This window comes from Aulostomus chinensis, chromosome 2 (assembly GCF_037954235.1).
Source record: "Aulostomus chinensis isolate RoL2024-O1b breed Wild chromosome 2, RoL_Achi_v1.0, whole genome shotgun sequence".
Classification (NCBI taxonomy): Eukaryota; Metazoa; Chordata; class Actinopteri; order Syngnathiformes; family Aulostomidae; genus Aulostomus; species Aulostomus chinensis.
The window spans coordinates 12,500,850-12,518,213 of record NC_141321.1 but is presented as its reverse complement, the minus strand read 5'-3'; the positions used below and the strand labels follow the sequence as shown (position 1 = coordinate 12,518,213).

The following is a 17,364-nucleotide window of genomic DNA, read 5'->3' as shown; positions in this document are numbered from 1 at the left end:
TATGTGTGTGTATATATATATATATACATACATATGTGTATATGTATACATATGTATATGTATATATACATATATACATATGTGTATATGTATACATATGTATATGTATATATACATATATATACATATGTGTATATGTATACATATGTATATGTATATATACATATATATACATATGTGTATATGTATACATATGTATGTGTATATGTATACATATGTATGTGTATATGTATACATATGTATATGTATATATACATATATGTATACATATGTATATGTATATATACATATATGTATACATATGTATATGTATATATACATATATGTATGTATACATATGTATATGTATATATACATATATGTATATATACATATGTATATGTATATATACATATATGTATATATACATATGTGTATATGTATACATATGTATGTGTATATATACATATATGTATATATATGTGTATGTGTATCTGAAAAAATATTATAGATTTTGATTAAATTTGGTGGATCGGAAGGTAATATTACAAGGAACAAATGATTCACTTTTGAAGGTGATCTGGATCAAGTTCTTGATGCTCCCATGGGTCTCTTTATTTTTCTAGTGAACCATTAAGCTCCACTTAGTATGCGTATGTTTGTATTGAACACAACTTTATGTTCAGGATAAATGCTCTGACATACATGATAAACCAGTATGCATATAAATTTTAAAGCCAAATAAAAGCTGTATTAATTCATGATTTGTCCCAAAGCTTCTGAGAGAAAATTGTGTCACTAAAGCCCTCTTCTCCCACTTGTGCTATTCTATGGAGAGTTGGTGAGACGAAGTCAGCCTTGTGTGTCTGTGTTGTTGCAGCTATCTGATCTTTGCACAAATTGCTAATAACAAAAGAATACTGTCTGATGGGGTTTTAAGTACATTCTTGAGCTTAGAGAATTAATGTGACTGTGGCGGTGATGGTGTAGGGTCGTATATCAGACGTCTGCTGACCTTTCTACCTGACAAATCTCACCGTCTTTCCTCAACTCTGTTACGGCAACCCCCACTACTGATAAAAAGGGGTTTCGTTTTACGTACTTATAAATGTCGTCTTCACTTTCAGGACTGCTCAATATTATGACAATATTATTTTGTATCATTGAGCCATATCCTAATGTTCAATATTGGCTTTCATTTACCCACACCAGAGAAAGAGCCAACAGTAGAAAAATAACAAATTGTAAGTTAATCATAATTCAAATTAGGCATGTACTACCTCTCAGTTGGACCTGCCTAAGTACATGCGTGCCATGTTTGTTTACATCCTGAGCTTCATCGCGCTGCTGACGAAAACCATACATAGGCTGCTATCTTTCGGGAAAAGAAACATTACCAATGTAATGTTTTGTGGATGAGGCAGAGACACAATGGTAGACTCACAAGGTTTATTTAGGGGAACAATAACTAGCAGCGATCAGAGCAGCCGCCTGTTGTCTCACACACACACACACACACACACACACACACACACACACACACACACACACCACTGCAAAGCTTCAACTGCGAGATTGGCAATAGAATCAGGCTCCTCTGACCCATTTGTTAAATCTGGGACTATGTGGGGTCACCCGTAATGGGACAAGCTTGACAACTGATCTCTGATACACTCCCAGAGGCTCTCTGGAGCTCCCCAGTATTGTTCAGCTCAGGAATAAACAGTGATGCTGAGAATGTCTGGCTTGATCATGCCAAAGCCTGTTTGTATCCATGTCAGAAATCTTGTTGTTTTGCCAATGCACTTCTGGGGTCCAGACATCGATTCGACGTTAGAGAACCATGAGGCCAAACTGACTGTCATGCTTGAGGAGCCTCTACTTCCCATGAAGGCAGAGGGAGGGAGTGGACAGGCAGTCTGTCTGGTGTTCAGCTGTATTGGATCAGTTGTCACGACCAGACCAGGACAAACAAAAGAAATGTGTTTGTGTCTGTTTCCTTATCATGACCAAACATTCTCTCTTCTTTTTGGTGGGGGGGATTGCAGGATTTATGAACGGGTTATAGACCCTCCTCAGATGGAGATCACCCCAGGCAGTGGAGTGTGGCTGGGCCAGCACAGCCACAAGCATGGCCTGTTCAAGGTAAGACAGAGACACACACACACACACACACACACACACACAGACACACACACACACACACACACACACACACACACACACACAGTTTATCATGTTTCACATTCAGATATGCATAGCATAATTGGGTAGATTTGCACTAGGCTGGGAGGAAGAAGTGAGCCAAGTGGAAGATAGAACAAGAGGAGGGGAGCTTACAGAGGAGCCTCCTAAAGCTCCGCATGTGCTTTCAATCCTCAAGACCATAACAATGTTGTTGATTTTCAATCACTGCTCATTTTCTCAGGCTCCTGCATGTGCTCACAGCATGCAGGGGACACGTTGGAGTACGATGTGCCAGAGCTCTTGGTGACCCTACCTCTCCTGCCCACCCACCATGTAATGAATGGGCCTTTGATTTTTGTCTATGTAACATATTGATTAGCGTCCAGACCCGCCGTGCTGTTAATTATTTCTCCTCGGCTTTGATACCGCAGCAGCTGCACACCAGTCCTTTCTCCTCTTCCTTCACCCTCTGTAGCATCAAGACTTCAAGGAACTCCTTCTTCTTCAGGAGGGAAGCTTCGGTCTTGAATGATGCATTTCCATCATCCAATTCCCCACCAGCAGCCTGCTCTGTGCTCAGGGTCTGTCTCTCCTCCATGTGTTGGAAATGATTGTCAGCAAAGAGACAGATGGAGAAGGAAAGACTTGTGTGAAGTGACGTTGAGAATGAGATTTCTCCTTCTGGTTTGTGCTGGTTTGAGTTGGCATGTTGGCTGACAGGTGCACTTGTAACGCCTTGCATCATGTACCTGTTGCTCAGACGGCGTGTCATTCCACAGTCACAGTCTGGCAGGGACAAGCTCAACCTGATGAGTTATGCATCTGGACTACTGGAGTAACCCGACTTGTGACCTTCTGTATAGTTGGACGCTGCTTAGTTTTGGCTCCAATTTGTAAAATGTGCCCGGGGGTGGGGGGGCTTATCTGATCAGCAGCGCCGAGTGGATCGTGGGATTTCTAAAGCACGTTAATACATTTTAGTTAGTTTGCTTAATTTGGGCACACAGGGAAATAATTGAAACATTATGTTTCTGAGTTGAGTTCTCCTTAAAAAAAAAAAAAATCAGACTGAGACTCGTTTAGTTCCCTTTTCACACCAAATTGGTGCAAGTTTGAAGATTTTTGGAACCTTGGTTCTGTCTTTTCAACTGACTCACGCTGTTGCCAACCGTTGCGTCATTGACGGAGGGTGTTGCATAACAGAAGTCACATGTCCAGTAGAACTGTCGCTACAACTACATTCTAACCTGGGCTGACATGATCTCAAAAAAAAAGAAAAAAGAAAAAGTGAAGTAAATTATGAAATTCCGTGTCTGAGACTAGAACAACTGAAATCCAATCTTGTATTCCTAGATTTATATTTTATGGGGATCAGCCCTCGACTGATTATTGAATCAGCCAAATGGCACTAGAGTGGAGCTCTTTTATTTTATTTACTTATTACATTTTTTTTTAGTTATCTTTACAAGAAACTGCTCAGAGCTCCTTGCACATTTTTTTTAAGATGATGTAAGTTGTAGTAATTAAAACACATGTTTCAACAAGGCTTTTTTTTTTTAGTTTATTATTCATTTTTAGTGCGAAATATATATCGGTTTGTAGTCGGCTTGTTCACTTATTGCTAAACTTATTTGTCCTTGAAAACAAACACAACAGCTGGTAACCCCCTGGCAGGAGTACATGATTTTCCGTTCTCTAGAGGGAATTTATCACAAGTTTTATTCATTTCATTCACATGTGGGTGATGCAACGCCTCAGGCCACACAAGTCAGGATTATCACACTGTAAGATGGTGAGGAGGCTGAGGTGGATGAGATGTCATCACTGTTCACAAAGAAAAAACAAGTATTGTTTGGTCTGAATGTTCAGAACAAATGAATATTTGGTGAAAGGGCTGAGAATTGTTTGTGCATAGGCACTGGACTCTGTTTCCCTGAGGTGAGAGGGGCTGATCTATGTTTTTTCATATACCAGAGGTTATGAGGCCTTTTGTTTTTGCAGTGGAAACTCCAGGACTTGCCGTGGTGGGATCGCATGCTGCCAGCCTATGAGTGAAGGTTGTCTGGATGATAGGCAGATGTAATATCAAGGTATTAAAAAAAGCTGAAATCGGAGGGGGTAGAGAGAGGAACACATGAGGAATGATGTGAAGCGGGTGGTACGGGGGCCAGTGTTATGGGCTTGGGCTGTAATGCATTTTTTTCCTGAAATTGCGAAGGCAGCGTTGTCAAGCTAAGACTCAGTGTCACGGAGCTGTTTCACCTGCTAAAGACGGGGGATAAACAGAGCCTACATAAATCTTCTCATGTCAAAGCCAGAGAATGGTGAAGAGCTTGGTGGGAAATTGAGAGAAAGGAATAAAGAAGCAGGAGACAAAGCAAAGGAGAAAACCGCCAGGAGCCATAGAAGTAACACTGCAAATGGAGATAGCCGAAGCTCTAATCTATCCTATCCAGCACTCAGGAGTGGGATAATGATAAAACAAGCTAACTGGGCCTTTAAATAAAATGTGCACAGCTCTGGCAAAGGCTGCAAATGTTCCCCTGTCTTGCGCCGCCTCCTCCCAAGAGACTCTCCATTTGAAGGAGCAACTGTAATAAATTATCTTTATCTAGAATCCATTGTGCCAGGGATGCTGACTCCTAAGGGATACCGCGGGCACATTTGGAACCTGCTTTTGAGAAATATTCAGTGTTTAATGCATGGAAAGATGGTAATGAATCTACCACGGACAATGATGGAAAGCTTGAAGATGTTACATAAGGTGGTGTTATGAAGGAAAAGCCGAGAGTAGATGTGAAAGATTCAGGGCACAGATCTCTCACCCAGTCTCTTTTATACACAGTCATTTATATTCCTTTCATTCAACATTTTCTCCTCCATACTCTGAGATGACAAGTGTTCAGCCCTATACAGTAGAGAAAGGCTAACTTCCACAGCTGTACTGTGGCATGTCTTTTAGTTTCAGTAGCTTTTGTTAAGAACATGGCCAAACACCAGAGTTAGAAATCCAAATGGAATTACCCAGTTGAATGCTATCGGAACCACTATTGACAGCATATGGGGTAAGATTTGGAGTTTTTTCAAAATCCATTTCAGGGTAGAATACCAGGCTGTTCGCATGATAAATATGGACTTATTCCTATGGAAAGTAAAGCAGTATAATTCGTGCAACAACCCACATAAAGGTAAGGCAGGAAGGAAAAGGAGCGAGACATCGGGAAATTTGCAGCCATGTTTCAGGCAATAAAACCAGTTATATTTAGTGAGACTTGAGAACATTTTCGGGTGTTTAATTTTTTTCTGCTATACAGCGCGGACATTTTTGTAGCCTTGTTTCCGGCAGCACAACCCGATTGTTTGGAGGTTGGGACATTTTGAGCTGTTGTTACTCTTTTATTTTGGTTTTAACATACTGAAGTGTACCGTTTGCAAAATGTTGGCTTCTTGAAGCAACTTACACTGAGCATCACAAATGTTGTCCTCTGTAGTTGAAAATTCATGGGAATATGCACAAGTAACTTTCTGAAGAAATCCAATGAATCTTTCATGAGAATAAGTTGAAATTCCACATGGAAATACAGCTAAATGATTACTATCAAAATATTGTGTATTGTCATGCCTGTCTGTTCTACTGAGGAGCATGATGAAATGAATAGATCTGTTCTTTGAAGATATTATTCATCTTTTCTCTTCTCCCTGGTCATCCGGCTATCTGTCTTTCCCCTCTCAACCTTTCCCGCTTTCATTTAGTCGTTGTTGCTGGTTTAGTCAGAGGGGACGAGCAGCAGGTGCATGTTAAATCTTTAGACCTTGACAACGCAAGGGAAGGTCATGTTCGTGATCAAATAAAAAAAAAAAAGGGTTGCAAGATTAAGTCTTTATCCAGGATAATAAACCTCAGTCAATGCTGCCTGAAGGCAAAGAGCTGCCCACACCTACCTGGCCTATTATTGCTGTAATAAACAAGCTAACTGGGGATTATGACTGTAACGACAGCAGACGAGGGTGGAGGGGGAAGATCTGAGATAACAGTGAATGATTTTTGGGACAGACCAATGCCTGACCTGCATATATACACACACACATCACACCCCTCTCTCACACACTCACACTGAAAAAGTAAATAGTCTGTCAGGTACTGGCAAATTGGTGTATTGACCTCATGAAGATGCTTTTCCCTCTTGTCTCACTTCTTTAAGATTCCACAATACAGAAAGATTCAGCCACATATTTTCAGCTACAAGCTAATGGAGGCTAATGACAAACAGTATAATCCACATTTAAGCCTGAATAAAGAGGTCGATTATACCGGACGGAGTGTTTTTTTTTTTTTTAAATTGACATTTTTGAACAATTTTACTGTCATTGATGGTTACTCACCCTTAGCTTCTCACTAAATATACAGAGCTGGCTCTTACTGTATTCTGGAGTCACAAAGTGACACAGGAGGGGAAACATATTTGTGAGTTCTTAAAAGGTCAAAGGGACTTTTTGAGTGAAATATTGCCTTAAGCAGCCAGCAGTCCATTTGGAGGGGTTGGTTTTCAACAGGCACAGGTGTCCAAAAATTTCATCATCTGAATTATCCAGTTTGGTCTGCGCAACTAAATCCACCACCTTTCAGGAAATGTGTGCTCATCATATGTACAGCTTACTGACAGCTCTTTAAAACAAAAAATCAAGGCTTTTCAATTCTACCTCTTGGGTAAAATATTTATCATGAGTTGTTTGTGGTACTTTGAACATTTGATGGCAATGTCATGGGTAAAAGCTTGAAAGGAGATGTTAGTGTTGTTATTGTTGACTGACCCAAAAAATGAACACTTATCATTTCAGGACATGGCTTTTGTCCCCAGTTGGCCAACCTAAAGCGTGGTGTATTTGTCTTGTCTGTTGTGCTCTGTGTGCCTCCTGTTTTACTGAAGCCGATCAGCTCTGTCTCTCCTCACCTGCTCTCACTCCCTGATCAGCTCTGTGGGTTTATTTCACTTTCCTTTGTTCTTTTTTGCTTCCCTGATGTACTGTTGGCTTCTGCTTAAGCATTCCTGAGTCCTCCTGTTGCCAGCCTCACCTTTGTTTATGTTGCTAATAATATCCCAATCTTACCTTGTTGCACATCTACATATAACACACAAAGTCCATCCTAAATCCATTCTTAATCCCAAACAAGACCGGCCAAGAATACAATGCTTTTGCTAAGTAGTAGCAGGGGACAATTTAATTAGGTTGTCTCTGAATTTCAGTTTGACTTTGAAATGAAGAATTATTACATTTCCTAACCTTCAGTTTTGATCAAGAGTTTTTTTAAGTGAACAATGTCTGTGTTCAGAGCTGTAAGGACATACAAGACTGTCAGCATCAACCAAAGATAGTCCTGAAAGGAGTTGTGTAATTGCATTGGAGAGGGTTGAATTTTGGGGTTCATGATAGTATTGGCACATCATTGCTATCAGCAGATACTGTGTATATTTGTGTATGTATGCATATGTTCATATGTATGTATATACATATATATGTATATGTGTGTGTATATATGTACATGCATGTATGTATTCACACACAAATATGTTCGTGTGTATATTCATATTAGGGCTGCAACGATTAGTCGACGTTGTCGACAAAAATCGACAATAGAAATAGTCGACAATTAATTCCATCGTCGACTATTGTCGCCAGACGCGTTTTTCCAACAGAGTGAGGCATCTCACTTTATTATAATAGCTGCCGACACTCGCGCATGCGCAATAGCGTCTCTTCGCTGAGCGGTAACATACAGAAATGGCGGCGTCAACATCAGGTACGCGTACCAAAACTTCTAAAGTTTGGGAACATTTTAGCCTGGATACCGCGAATAAAAAGACTACTTTCAAAGTTTTCAATGCAGACCTTGGTTTCATGGCAGGACCTCGGTGATGCAGGAACATTTGAAGAAGCCCGTCGGGCAGTTGAACGAAACGGAGTCTGACTCGCCTCGGGGAGATTCAAGTAACGTTCAAGCCAGTACGGTTTTTATGACATTCATTGTACATTTTATCAGCGTATTTTCGCTACAAAAAGTTTACTTGATTTTGATTTATTTATTTGCCTGTCCCTAAACAAATGGACAGAGGTTTCTTTATTTATGGATTGATGTCTCTATTGACCGAACACTGTGCCTAATTGGTTTTAGATAGGACATTTTTATTTAATTTTTGTACGAATCCGCAGTATGTTCAATAAAAGATGTATTTCTCGTTGTACCCATCTTTATTGTGTTTATTATCATTTGACACATAATTAAATCAACTTAATGTTAAATTTAAGAACAAATTAATTATCCGATTAGTCGATTAATCGTTTCAATAGTCGGTGACTTGTCGACTATTATAAATAGTCAGTTGCAGCCCTAATTCATATATGTTGGCGATGTTTAATGCTTTTTCGAATGTAAATGTCATATGAACTTGTTTTTGATACAGATAATGTTGACCTATGTGATTAAGAGAAAAACCTGAAAAGTGTGAATTTTTAGTCGCACTCAGTTCAGTTGATCAAATTGTCTCTGCACCGATGCAAAGCTAATGTTAATGTTCTCACATACACACACAATTGTGTCACACACATTGTAATACCTATAATACCCCTGACCCCCTTCATGAATAACCTTCATATGAGTCAAATTCAAGACAGAGCTGATGGATTGGATTGTAAGTGGCAGTGAGTTGTGGTTTTGGATTGTATGCATGCATGTGTCTGCACGTTTGTGTGTGTGTGTATGCGTGCACGTGCGTACGTGTAAGACAGAGAGATTTTATGACTTCAGTTTGAATTCCTAACTGATTATTGGCAGTGATGTGTGGTCAGGGCTGTATATTACACTGCTGAGACAGTCGACTGTGATCTACACCTTCATTTTCATTTTGAGTGACACTGACAATCTCTTCTGCACCAGCCACTCTGTGTGTGTGTGTGTGTGTGTGTGTGTGTGTGTGTGTGTGTGTGTGTGTGTGTGTGTGTTGACAATCTGTGCTACAAGCCTGTTCATCTCGAGTCTCCCTCTCTGTGAAATAGAGGCAGGTGTTGCCCGCATCCACCCAGCCAAATGCACTGTAAATGGATTTCACATACACATAAAGCAGAGATGAGTCGATGCCAGCAGTGCAAATTACAATGTCCCTGCAGCATGTTTTCACCAGCCAATTTTGGAGGGATGGCAAAATTACACCCCTCAGTTTGTTTGTGTGTTTTACAAGTTTAGCTTGCCATTTTTTACAAAATTGTTCTTGTGGCCATCACAAATGCATTTATTTAGGAGCTCTGGACATGTCCTGTCACTCAGAGTGATTGACAAACAGACCGCTGAAGACTTATAAAGCACAACTTTATTTAAAAAATGCTAGAAACATAATGCATAGTAATATATTATTTTATAGCATTTGCAGTGTAGGTTATTTCCTTTACTGAAGAAATTTTAAACCAATCTCAGCTGTAACTGCCATCTGGAAAATAAGCAAATAGTAAAATTATATGTAATGGGAAAATACATTTATATTATATTTAAAGAGTTTGAAGTTTTTTTTTCTCTGCAGGGTATGATTAGAGTTGCTGTTTGCAGAGGGAGGTTATCACAGTTGCTGTGTGACGGTTAGCACATTTCCAGTTTAATATTAAAGTCATTTAAAGTCCCCCTTCAGTCAAAAACGAGTTATTCTTTTTCCCCCACGGTTAAGTGAGTGTCGAATGATGTACAGAATGTTTTAGTTTGACACAAAAAGGCAGTTTTCACCTTCAGGGGAAAAGGGGTAAATTATTGTCATGTCCTCAGTGAAAGTCTGGTGTAAGATGCGGGCGTACCGGCAGGATTTGTAACATCACAAATATTTTGGAAGCTGTTCCAAAACCAAGTTTTGGTTAAAGATGCAAATTTTCACATTAGTTTTCATTTCCTTTATGAAACACATTTATACATGCTGTAAGATTTACCGACCACTTAATGGGGATACAATTTTTAGATGAACAGGTTAAAAAAACACTTGTCACGATCTTAACAAGTGTATGTGCACTGCAAACTGCCGCTTGCTTAGCAGGTCAGGCACTGGCACGGTGTGAGGAGGGATGTAGATTTGGAGTCAGGTGGTGGTCCAACCTGAGAAATTCTCCTCTCAGTATGCAGCTCAGTTACTCAATTTATCACTCTGCTATTCGATTTACTGTGAAGGCCACTGTCAAAACACTGCACTGCCGTCTGTATTCTCAGTTTTAATGTCCCTCTATGCATCCTATCATGCATTGCTTTTTACTTAAAAAAAAGCAAAAAAAACCCAACTCTTATTGTAGAATCACCGCCCTCTTTAATCAGCCTCTGCAGCCAGTAATCATCTGTAAGTTCCTGTTTCTGTTCAACCCAAGCATGATTTCTGTGTCTGTACCTTCAACACCCTTTTAAAGTGATACTTCATCCAAAAATTGTTTTTTTGCTTTTCAGATTCTCTCAAAAAAATATAATAGGTGTCCTAAGCTCACTATGGGGTCTTCATCACTTCTTTGTGATTTCAGAATGCAGAAGGAGTCAGCAACATATATTTAGCTAAGCTACTGGTGCCACATGGCCACAAATCACAAACACTGGCATAACTGTTTAAAGATGTCATTTTTCAAAGCCACAAGTGCATCATCTGGCAAAACACATTTCGTATTCATCAGCAGTAGCTCATTAATCCATAATCACTATGACTGAGGTGAAAACAAACAGGAACACGTCTGGTTTGGCGCTCATTCATGGTTGCGCTGCGGTGTGATCAGCGGGCGCGTTCAGTTGAATCAACTCACTCACTCTCGTTCACACCAGTGCCAAACCATAAAAGTTGTAGATTGTTGTTGTTGTTTTTTTTATCTCAAATATGGCTTTAGCCCAAAAAAAATCTGCAACAGGCTTCTGTAGCTGCCAGGTAGAAAACGTGATGAGAAGTTGATGACCTTGTAGGTCAATATCCTAAAACACTCTCTGTCTCTCCTCCTCGCTCCGCTCCCTTTGTCTCCCCAGGGTATTATCCAGGATGTGAAGTTGATTTTTGCTCCTAACGGCTACATCACTCAGTGTCCCAACCTCAACCGCAGTAAGTGTCATAATGTTCTGACCCAGAGAAAAGAAAGAAAAACACTCTCGCAATCCCCTTCCAGTTAGTTTCCTCTTCTTCTCCTCCTGTAGTGTTAATTTCCAGGTTAAAACAGGAGGCCACCGCTGTTCCACTCTCACTGATCAATAAGGCGTGTAATCACACCTCATCTCTTACGCTAATAACTACAAGCCCGAGACGAACAGTAACCCTACGCATGAGTCTCTGCTTTTGTTTTGCTGCAGTTGCCATGAGTTGTGTCCAAATAAATACAAGGATTTCTGTCTCTCCTTTTCTGCATTAATTCATATTCAATCTAAACATTTCTCTACTTCTCTCCCTCTCTGTTTTTGCTTACTTTCCCTCCGTTGAGCCTGTCCCACCTGCAGCGATTTCTTGAACCTGGTGCAAGGCATTATGGACCTGCAGGAGCTGCTCGCCAAGATGACCTTGAAGGTAAAAACAATGCGAGACATCCCACAAAGAAATCCAGAATATACTGGTCTCGAATGACCTCCAGATGAAATAAGAATATAACTGAAATGAGAAACATTGCCCTCCCGCTGTTTCAACGCTTCTTCCGTCACATATACACACCTCAGTCTATTGCTACCTGGCCTCATTGCTCACATGAGTCACAGCAAGGAGGATGCAGTCATCTCCATCTCCTAAATGGCTCTTTGCCTTTATATGCTGGAGAATAGATGGATTCAGTGCAGGGTGAATAATAGCCTGGTCCTGAGGGTGCAATGAGGAGCGCTAGATGAGGTGAGATGACAGTAACTTATCACACTGTGGATCAGCTTGACATTTGCATGTACTTGCTCGCAGGATGGGCGCACGGATTTCAATAAAAAACAATCACAGTAAGCCACACCACCATTTGAGGCACGTGATACCAGCAACAGCACATAAAGACGACTAGGATGTACACATAAATAAACAGTCTAATGCCATGATTCCCAAACTGGTGGGGGGGCACATTACATCAAGGTTATGTGAAAAAAAATCTGTAGTTTCTCTCAAAATCCTCCATTAAAAACAAAGCACTCCTTCATGTTTTTCCCATCCTCATCATTTGAAGACTTGCTGCTACTCTTCCTCCGATTGGATTAACGCCACATGGCTGAACTACACACCAAGTACTAGCCAGGTTCAGTTCCTTCTGGGTTGGAAAAGAACCTTTAGCATTCAATTTGTTGCTTGACTTGCTCAAATATGGATAAATGGTTGAAACAAACTCACCCTGCACCCATGGGTCTAGCAGGCACAGTCTTCATCTGTCGTACTTTATTCACTGACGGAGTCCCAACTGTCGAAACCATCTGCTCCAAGGCTTCCAGTGCCATGTTTGACAGACCTAGCATTATTGTTAGCAGTGCTAGCCTAGAAACACATAGGTAAATGTTCACGTGACCTCACAAAGGAGGGGGGAGAGGCACATTTGCATCTAAAATCCTTGCAGGGAAATCTGAAACATGTAGGGTTGTGGATGTAGTTGTAAAATTTTACTAAAACGTATGGGTCTCAGATGAGAAATGACAGTGAGAAGACAGAAATTCAGCTGGGAAAAAATGTCGGTCCCATCCACATTCTTGTGTGAGTGGATGAGAGTGATGTTGTCAGATATTAGTGCGCCAAAAAACAATTGTTCAAGAGTTCCAAAGCCCAAAACGGAGTCACGTCTCAAGTCTTTTGAGGATGTTTTGGTGTCAAGATTCAAGTCATATGTACAGGGTGTGTGACTAGAGAGTGACCCCCACAGACTGGCGTTGCCACACATTGAATTGGGTCAGCATCTCTGGCCTGTGGATTTTTATTGTGTGTGGATTTTTTGCTGATCAATGTACAAATAAAGCCCCAAACTAGACTTTGACTCTGATAACCCGGCAACAAGCAAGGATGACTCAGTGATTTTTCCAAACAATGAAAATTTCATCTCCTAATCCTAAACACCACTGCCATAAAATAAAAACACATTAAATCATCAATAGGATTTTCAGTGACTGCAAAACAACTAGAGAGCAAAACTAGCAAACAGTACAGTGTCAGTTTTTATTGCAGCAAAGGTCTTAATGGCATTCTCAGTTAATATTCTCTCTGCCACTTGATGTCCTACAGAGATTTTTGCCAGTCGATTAAGTCTCTATTGTTTTGTTGTACCGCTGCAGTGTTTTTACAATTATTTTTTAGGTTTATTTTTGTGAAAGTCCAATTCTCCTTAGGCAACTGAAACAAGGAGGCAGGGATGGGGGGCAGCTGACCTGAGTTTCAATTACTCAAAACAAGAAAATCAATAGGGTTCAAGCCTATCGATGCTGCTGTGGAGGCCAGTGGTTGTGTTATACAGTGTGCAAGGAGGAGAAAGTAATGAAAGAAGTGGCTCTGGTGGGGATGGACAACAAGCCTATTTCTCAAAAATTTGGCATGATCCTTTAAAGACTTAAGCTTACAACATTGTTGGTTCCTCACTTGCCTGCATTTTGCCTGTAGTACACATTAAAGTATATTAATGTAAACTCATATATGGGAACCCTATCTCTGCACATTGCTGCATGAGCTGCGCAGCAATATTTCGTTATTTCTGTGTTATAGATGATCCCACCCGGTTAGATTTCTGACTTATATGAGGTTTTTAAAGCGCTCACTTCAGTACTTGTTCTGTCATTTCTGCTTGTGGTGTTTGCATTTATTAAAACAAAGTCTGCATCAATTATACCAAAAGAAATTCCTCGTATTGTGAAAATCTGTACCTGGGAATAAATCTGATTCTGATTACAATTACACTGTCCTCTTGAAAGCTTCGTGACAACAATTCTCTTTCTAAATGACCATCAAATTCTCAAGTAGCAGTCTCTCACATGGTTTGTTTCATTGTTACTGCAGGCAGATAATAATTACTCAGTGGCAACTTTCCCAGATCTGGATTACGAACACAATCCAACTAAATGTCTGCTGGCTCAAAACTGATTGGTCCCCAGAATTCCATGTTCATAAATGTTTGACATATCCTACAGACAAGCTGTTAACAGAAGGAGCTGGAGGTGTGGTTTTATTGGTCCATCTCTGTGCTTCATGTATTATCTGTATAGATTCATGTCTATTAGCCCCTGACTCCATTGTGCGATCTCACGGAGCCATTTGATGCTTACGTTACAGTGAAGGTATTCCTCAGTGGTGCCCGGAGGCAGCCGACTAGCCTTTGAAATGGTGTTTCAAACATTTTGTTTAGGGCTTTGACAGGACGCGTCTCCCCCGCTCACAGCTTGCACAGCTCTTCAGGAGCCATCAGGGACTCCTTTAAATGAAGCAAAACACCTCAGTGACATCAAGAATCTTTGTTTTTTGACACAGAAGCCTCGATCATTTGTTGTGAGCCCCCCCCCTCCCCCCCTCTCTCTGTCTCTCTGTCTCTCTGTCTGTAAGAATATCAATATAATCAATATTGAAGCTGTTCTTGGTCTGTAAAGCCTTTTTTTAAAAATAAAATCATCTTAATGGTCATTTAGGACTGGCAGTTAATTTACTTAAATCTGTAGAAGTGACCAGAGTGTTGTGAAATAGTTAAGTGTTATTACATCAATAAAAGTATAAATGTATATTAAAGATGCTGGTAAATCTAAAGTGTGGATCCATCTTCACTCTGCTCAAGTAAAAGGGAACAATTCAGCATCTAAAACATACTTGTAGTATGTCTTTGAATGTCAGTTTTACTAGCTCTTTCTGTGCCCAGCTAGCAGAACCACAGGGAAGCAGGCTGCTTGGTAGGATTTACTGTCTGTATGGATGCGGCAGGTTAGGGGTTATAAAATGGAGAAATTAGTTCCTTTGGCTGGATGATTTATACACACATGCAGATCGTGTCAGAGCAGAACCATGGATCACTACAAGGTGCTCGATAATATATAATAAAAAGGATTGTTAACTCTGCTAAGATGCATTTGAATTAAAAGCCCGTTCTGACAACGTAAGGCCTCGTTCAGCCTGCAGGCAGGATGTTTCTCAAATCTTACCGTTTTCGCTCCTCGTATATTCACCAATGTTGAGATCAGATTTCTTTTGTGCCTAGACAGCGTCAACCTACCCACAAGACACAAAGTTTAAAGTGATGTCCCAAAAGTGCATTTTGCCTTTCAAGTACTAACAATTAAATGCTTTGAGCTCTGAGATGTTGCATCACTTCTTTGTGAATCCAGACTGCAGGAAGAGCCAGCCACATAGATTTAGCTCAAAGCTTAACTACTAGCAAAAGCAAAACTGTCCAACAGCTGTCTACAAACTCTCTCGTCCATGACACAGTGTCATAGTATTTATCTGAGCAAATCGTCTGTAATCCACCAACACTTTAATTTAAACTTAAAACAAATGTAAGTTCATTGCTCATTCAGGTTCTCATTCTGAGACTCATCTGTAGAGATCTGATAGGAAGACAAATTCAAACAAGCTCCTAATGTGGTTTTAATCAGATTGGCAAAAATCAGATGCTGATAGTCTGAATAAGGACCAAGTACAGAGAGATTTGTCTGAATGTTGGGAGCAGAATCAGAATCAGAATCCGTTTAATTGGCCAAGTATGTTCACAACATACAGGGAATACGACTCCGGCCGTTGGTGTCACTCATGGAATTCACAGAAGAAACATAAAAATAAACATAAATGATAGAAAGTATATACATCTGTAGAAAGAAAATATGTACAAAAGGGGGTGGCGTGGCTCAGAGGTAGAGTGGCCAGCTAGCAACCGAAGGGTTGCTGGCTCAATCGTCACTTCCCCAGTGACCATGTCGAAGTATCCTTGAGCAAGATACTGAACCCCTCATTGCTCCTGATGGCCCTGAGACAGTTAAGGAGAAGCTGTGTAGAAAATGGATGGATGGATGAATGTTGGGGGTACAATTAAAAACTAAAAATAGAAGTAGAGTACAGTTACCTTAAAGCTGTAGTTAAATACAGTAACAAAGTATTTGTGTTGTCTTATGAATGGTATACAGATTCCCCATTCAAACACTGATAGTGGAGGCTGACAAGCTGCCGTCCTACTCATTAGGAGCAATTAGTAGTTTGGTATGTTGCTCAAGGACATGTTTTCACCTGGGTGGGAGAGTGAGGACACTACCACTGACCCCTCAGTTCAACACGACCACGCCTGCTCTGAACAGCGCCTCTGCCCACTCCTCCTTCACAGTTGTTATAAAAGTATTTATTATGGCGGAGGTTGGCATTTATAGAACCCATGTTCTTGCGTCTCTCTCTCTATACCGTGATACTACTCAAAAACAGCAGTCATTCACACAACCATGGGAGGAGGAATCACTTTGGTGTGTTACAGGAGCATCACCATAAAGAGTGTAGGGCCAAAGCAGAAGAAGAAGGCTTTGTTGGAATAAAAGAAGGGTTAGGCTGTCAGGCCTGTCAGTCATGTCTTTGTAGATTACAGCCTATGGTCTGGAGCGTAAGCTGAATGATGAGCACTCATTACTCCTCTAATGAGTCACTTCCAGAAGAGCAGCTCTGTGTGAGAACTGACAGGGCCATGCCAGGGGACCAGAGAGGATGGGGGTTGGGGAGGTGGGGTGCTAACCTGCTTGTGCTGCCAGACTTTGGATTTATATTTTGACTCTGGCGATCCTGTGGTGATCCCCAGCTGAACTATGCCGAGTCCAGGCTGACCCAGCTGGAGGGCTGTCACTGTGAGAAGACCTGCAGTGCCAACGGTCAAGTCTACAGGGACAAGGAGCTGTGGGTGGAGCCGGAGAACTGCAGGAACTGTGCATGTAAGGTGAGTGCCACCTTCAGTCCCATAAACCAAGAATGAGGCAACATCTTTGAGCCACCCCACAGCCAAACCTTTTTATTTTAATCATCTCTTAATATTATACAAGCGGATGTTTTTCCAATACATCACACAGTTAGTGTTTTAGGAAATGTGTAAAAAATATTTTTATTAAAGGTGTAGGAAAAACAGACACACATACAAGCCTGTTTTAGCTTTTCATCGATGCCATACTGTATGTTCACTCTGAGTAGCGTATTCACACACATAGTAGGAAGGTCACACTTTCTTACCACACAGACTTTTCCCATTTATTAAAAACAATGA

At 40.6% G+C, this 17,364-nt stretch overlaps 1 protein-coding gene across 1 annotated transcript in view; it reads left to right on the top strand.

Annotated features, from left to right (window-relative positions):
• The window catches only part of LOC147269091 (protein kinase C-binding protein NELL1-like), a 254,959-nt gene that overhangs the window by 71,237 nt on the left and 166,358 nt on the right, over positions 1–17,364 (top strand). The window contains exons 5-8 of the mRNA XM_086179487.1: positions 2,028–2,124; positions 11,192–11,264; positions 11,638–11,720; positions 16,909–17,043. Of these exons, the coding sequence (XP_086035613.1) occupies positions 2,028–2,124; positions 11,192–11,264; positions 11,638–11,720; positions 16,909–17,043 (388 nt within the window). The remainder of the gene's footprint in view (positions 1–2,027; positions 2,125–11,191; positions 11,265–11,637; positions 11,721–16,908; positions 17,044–17,364) is intronic.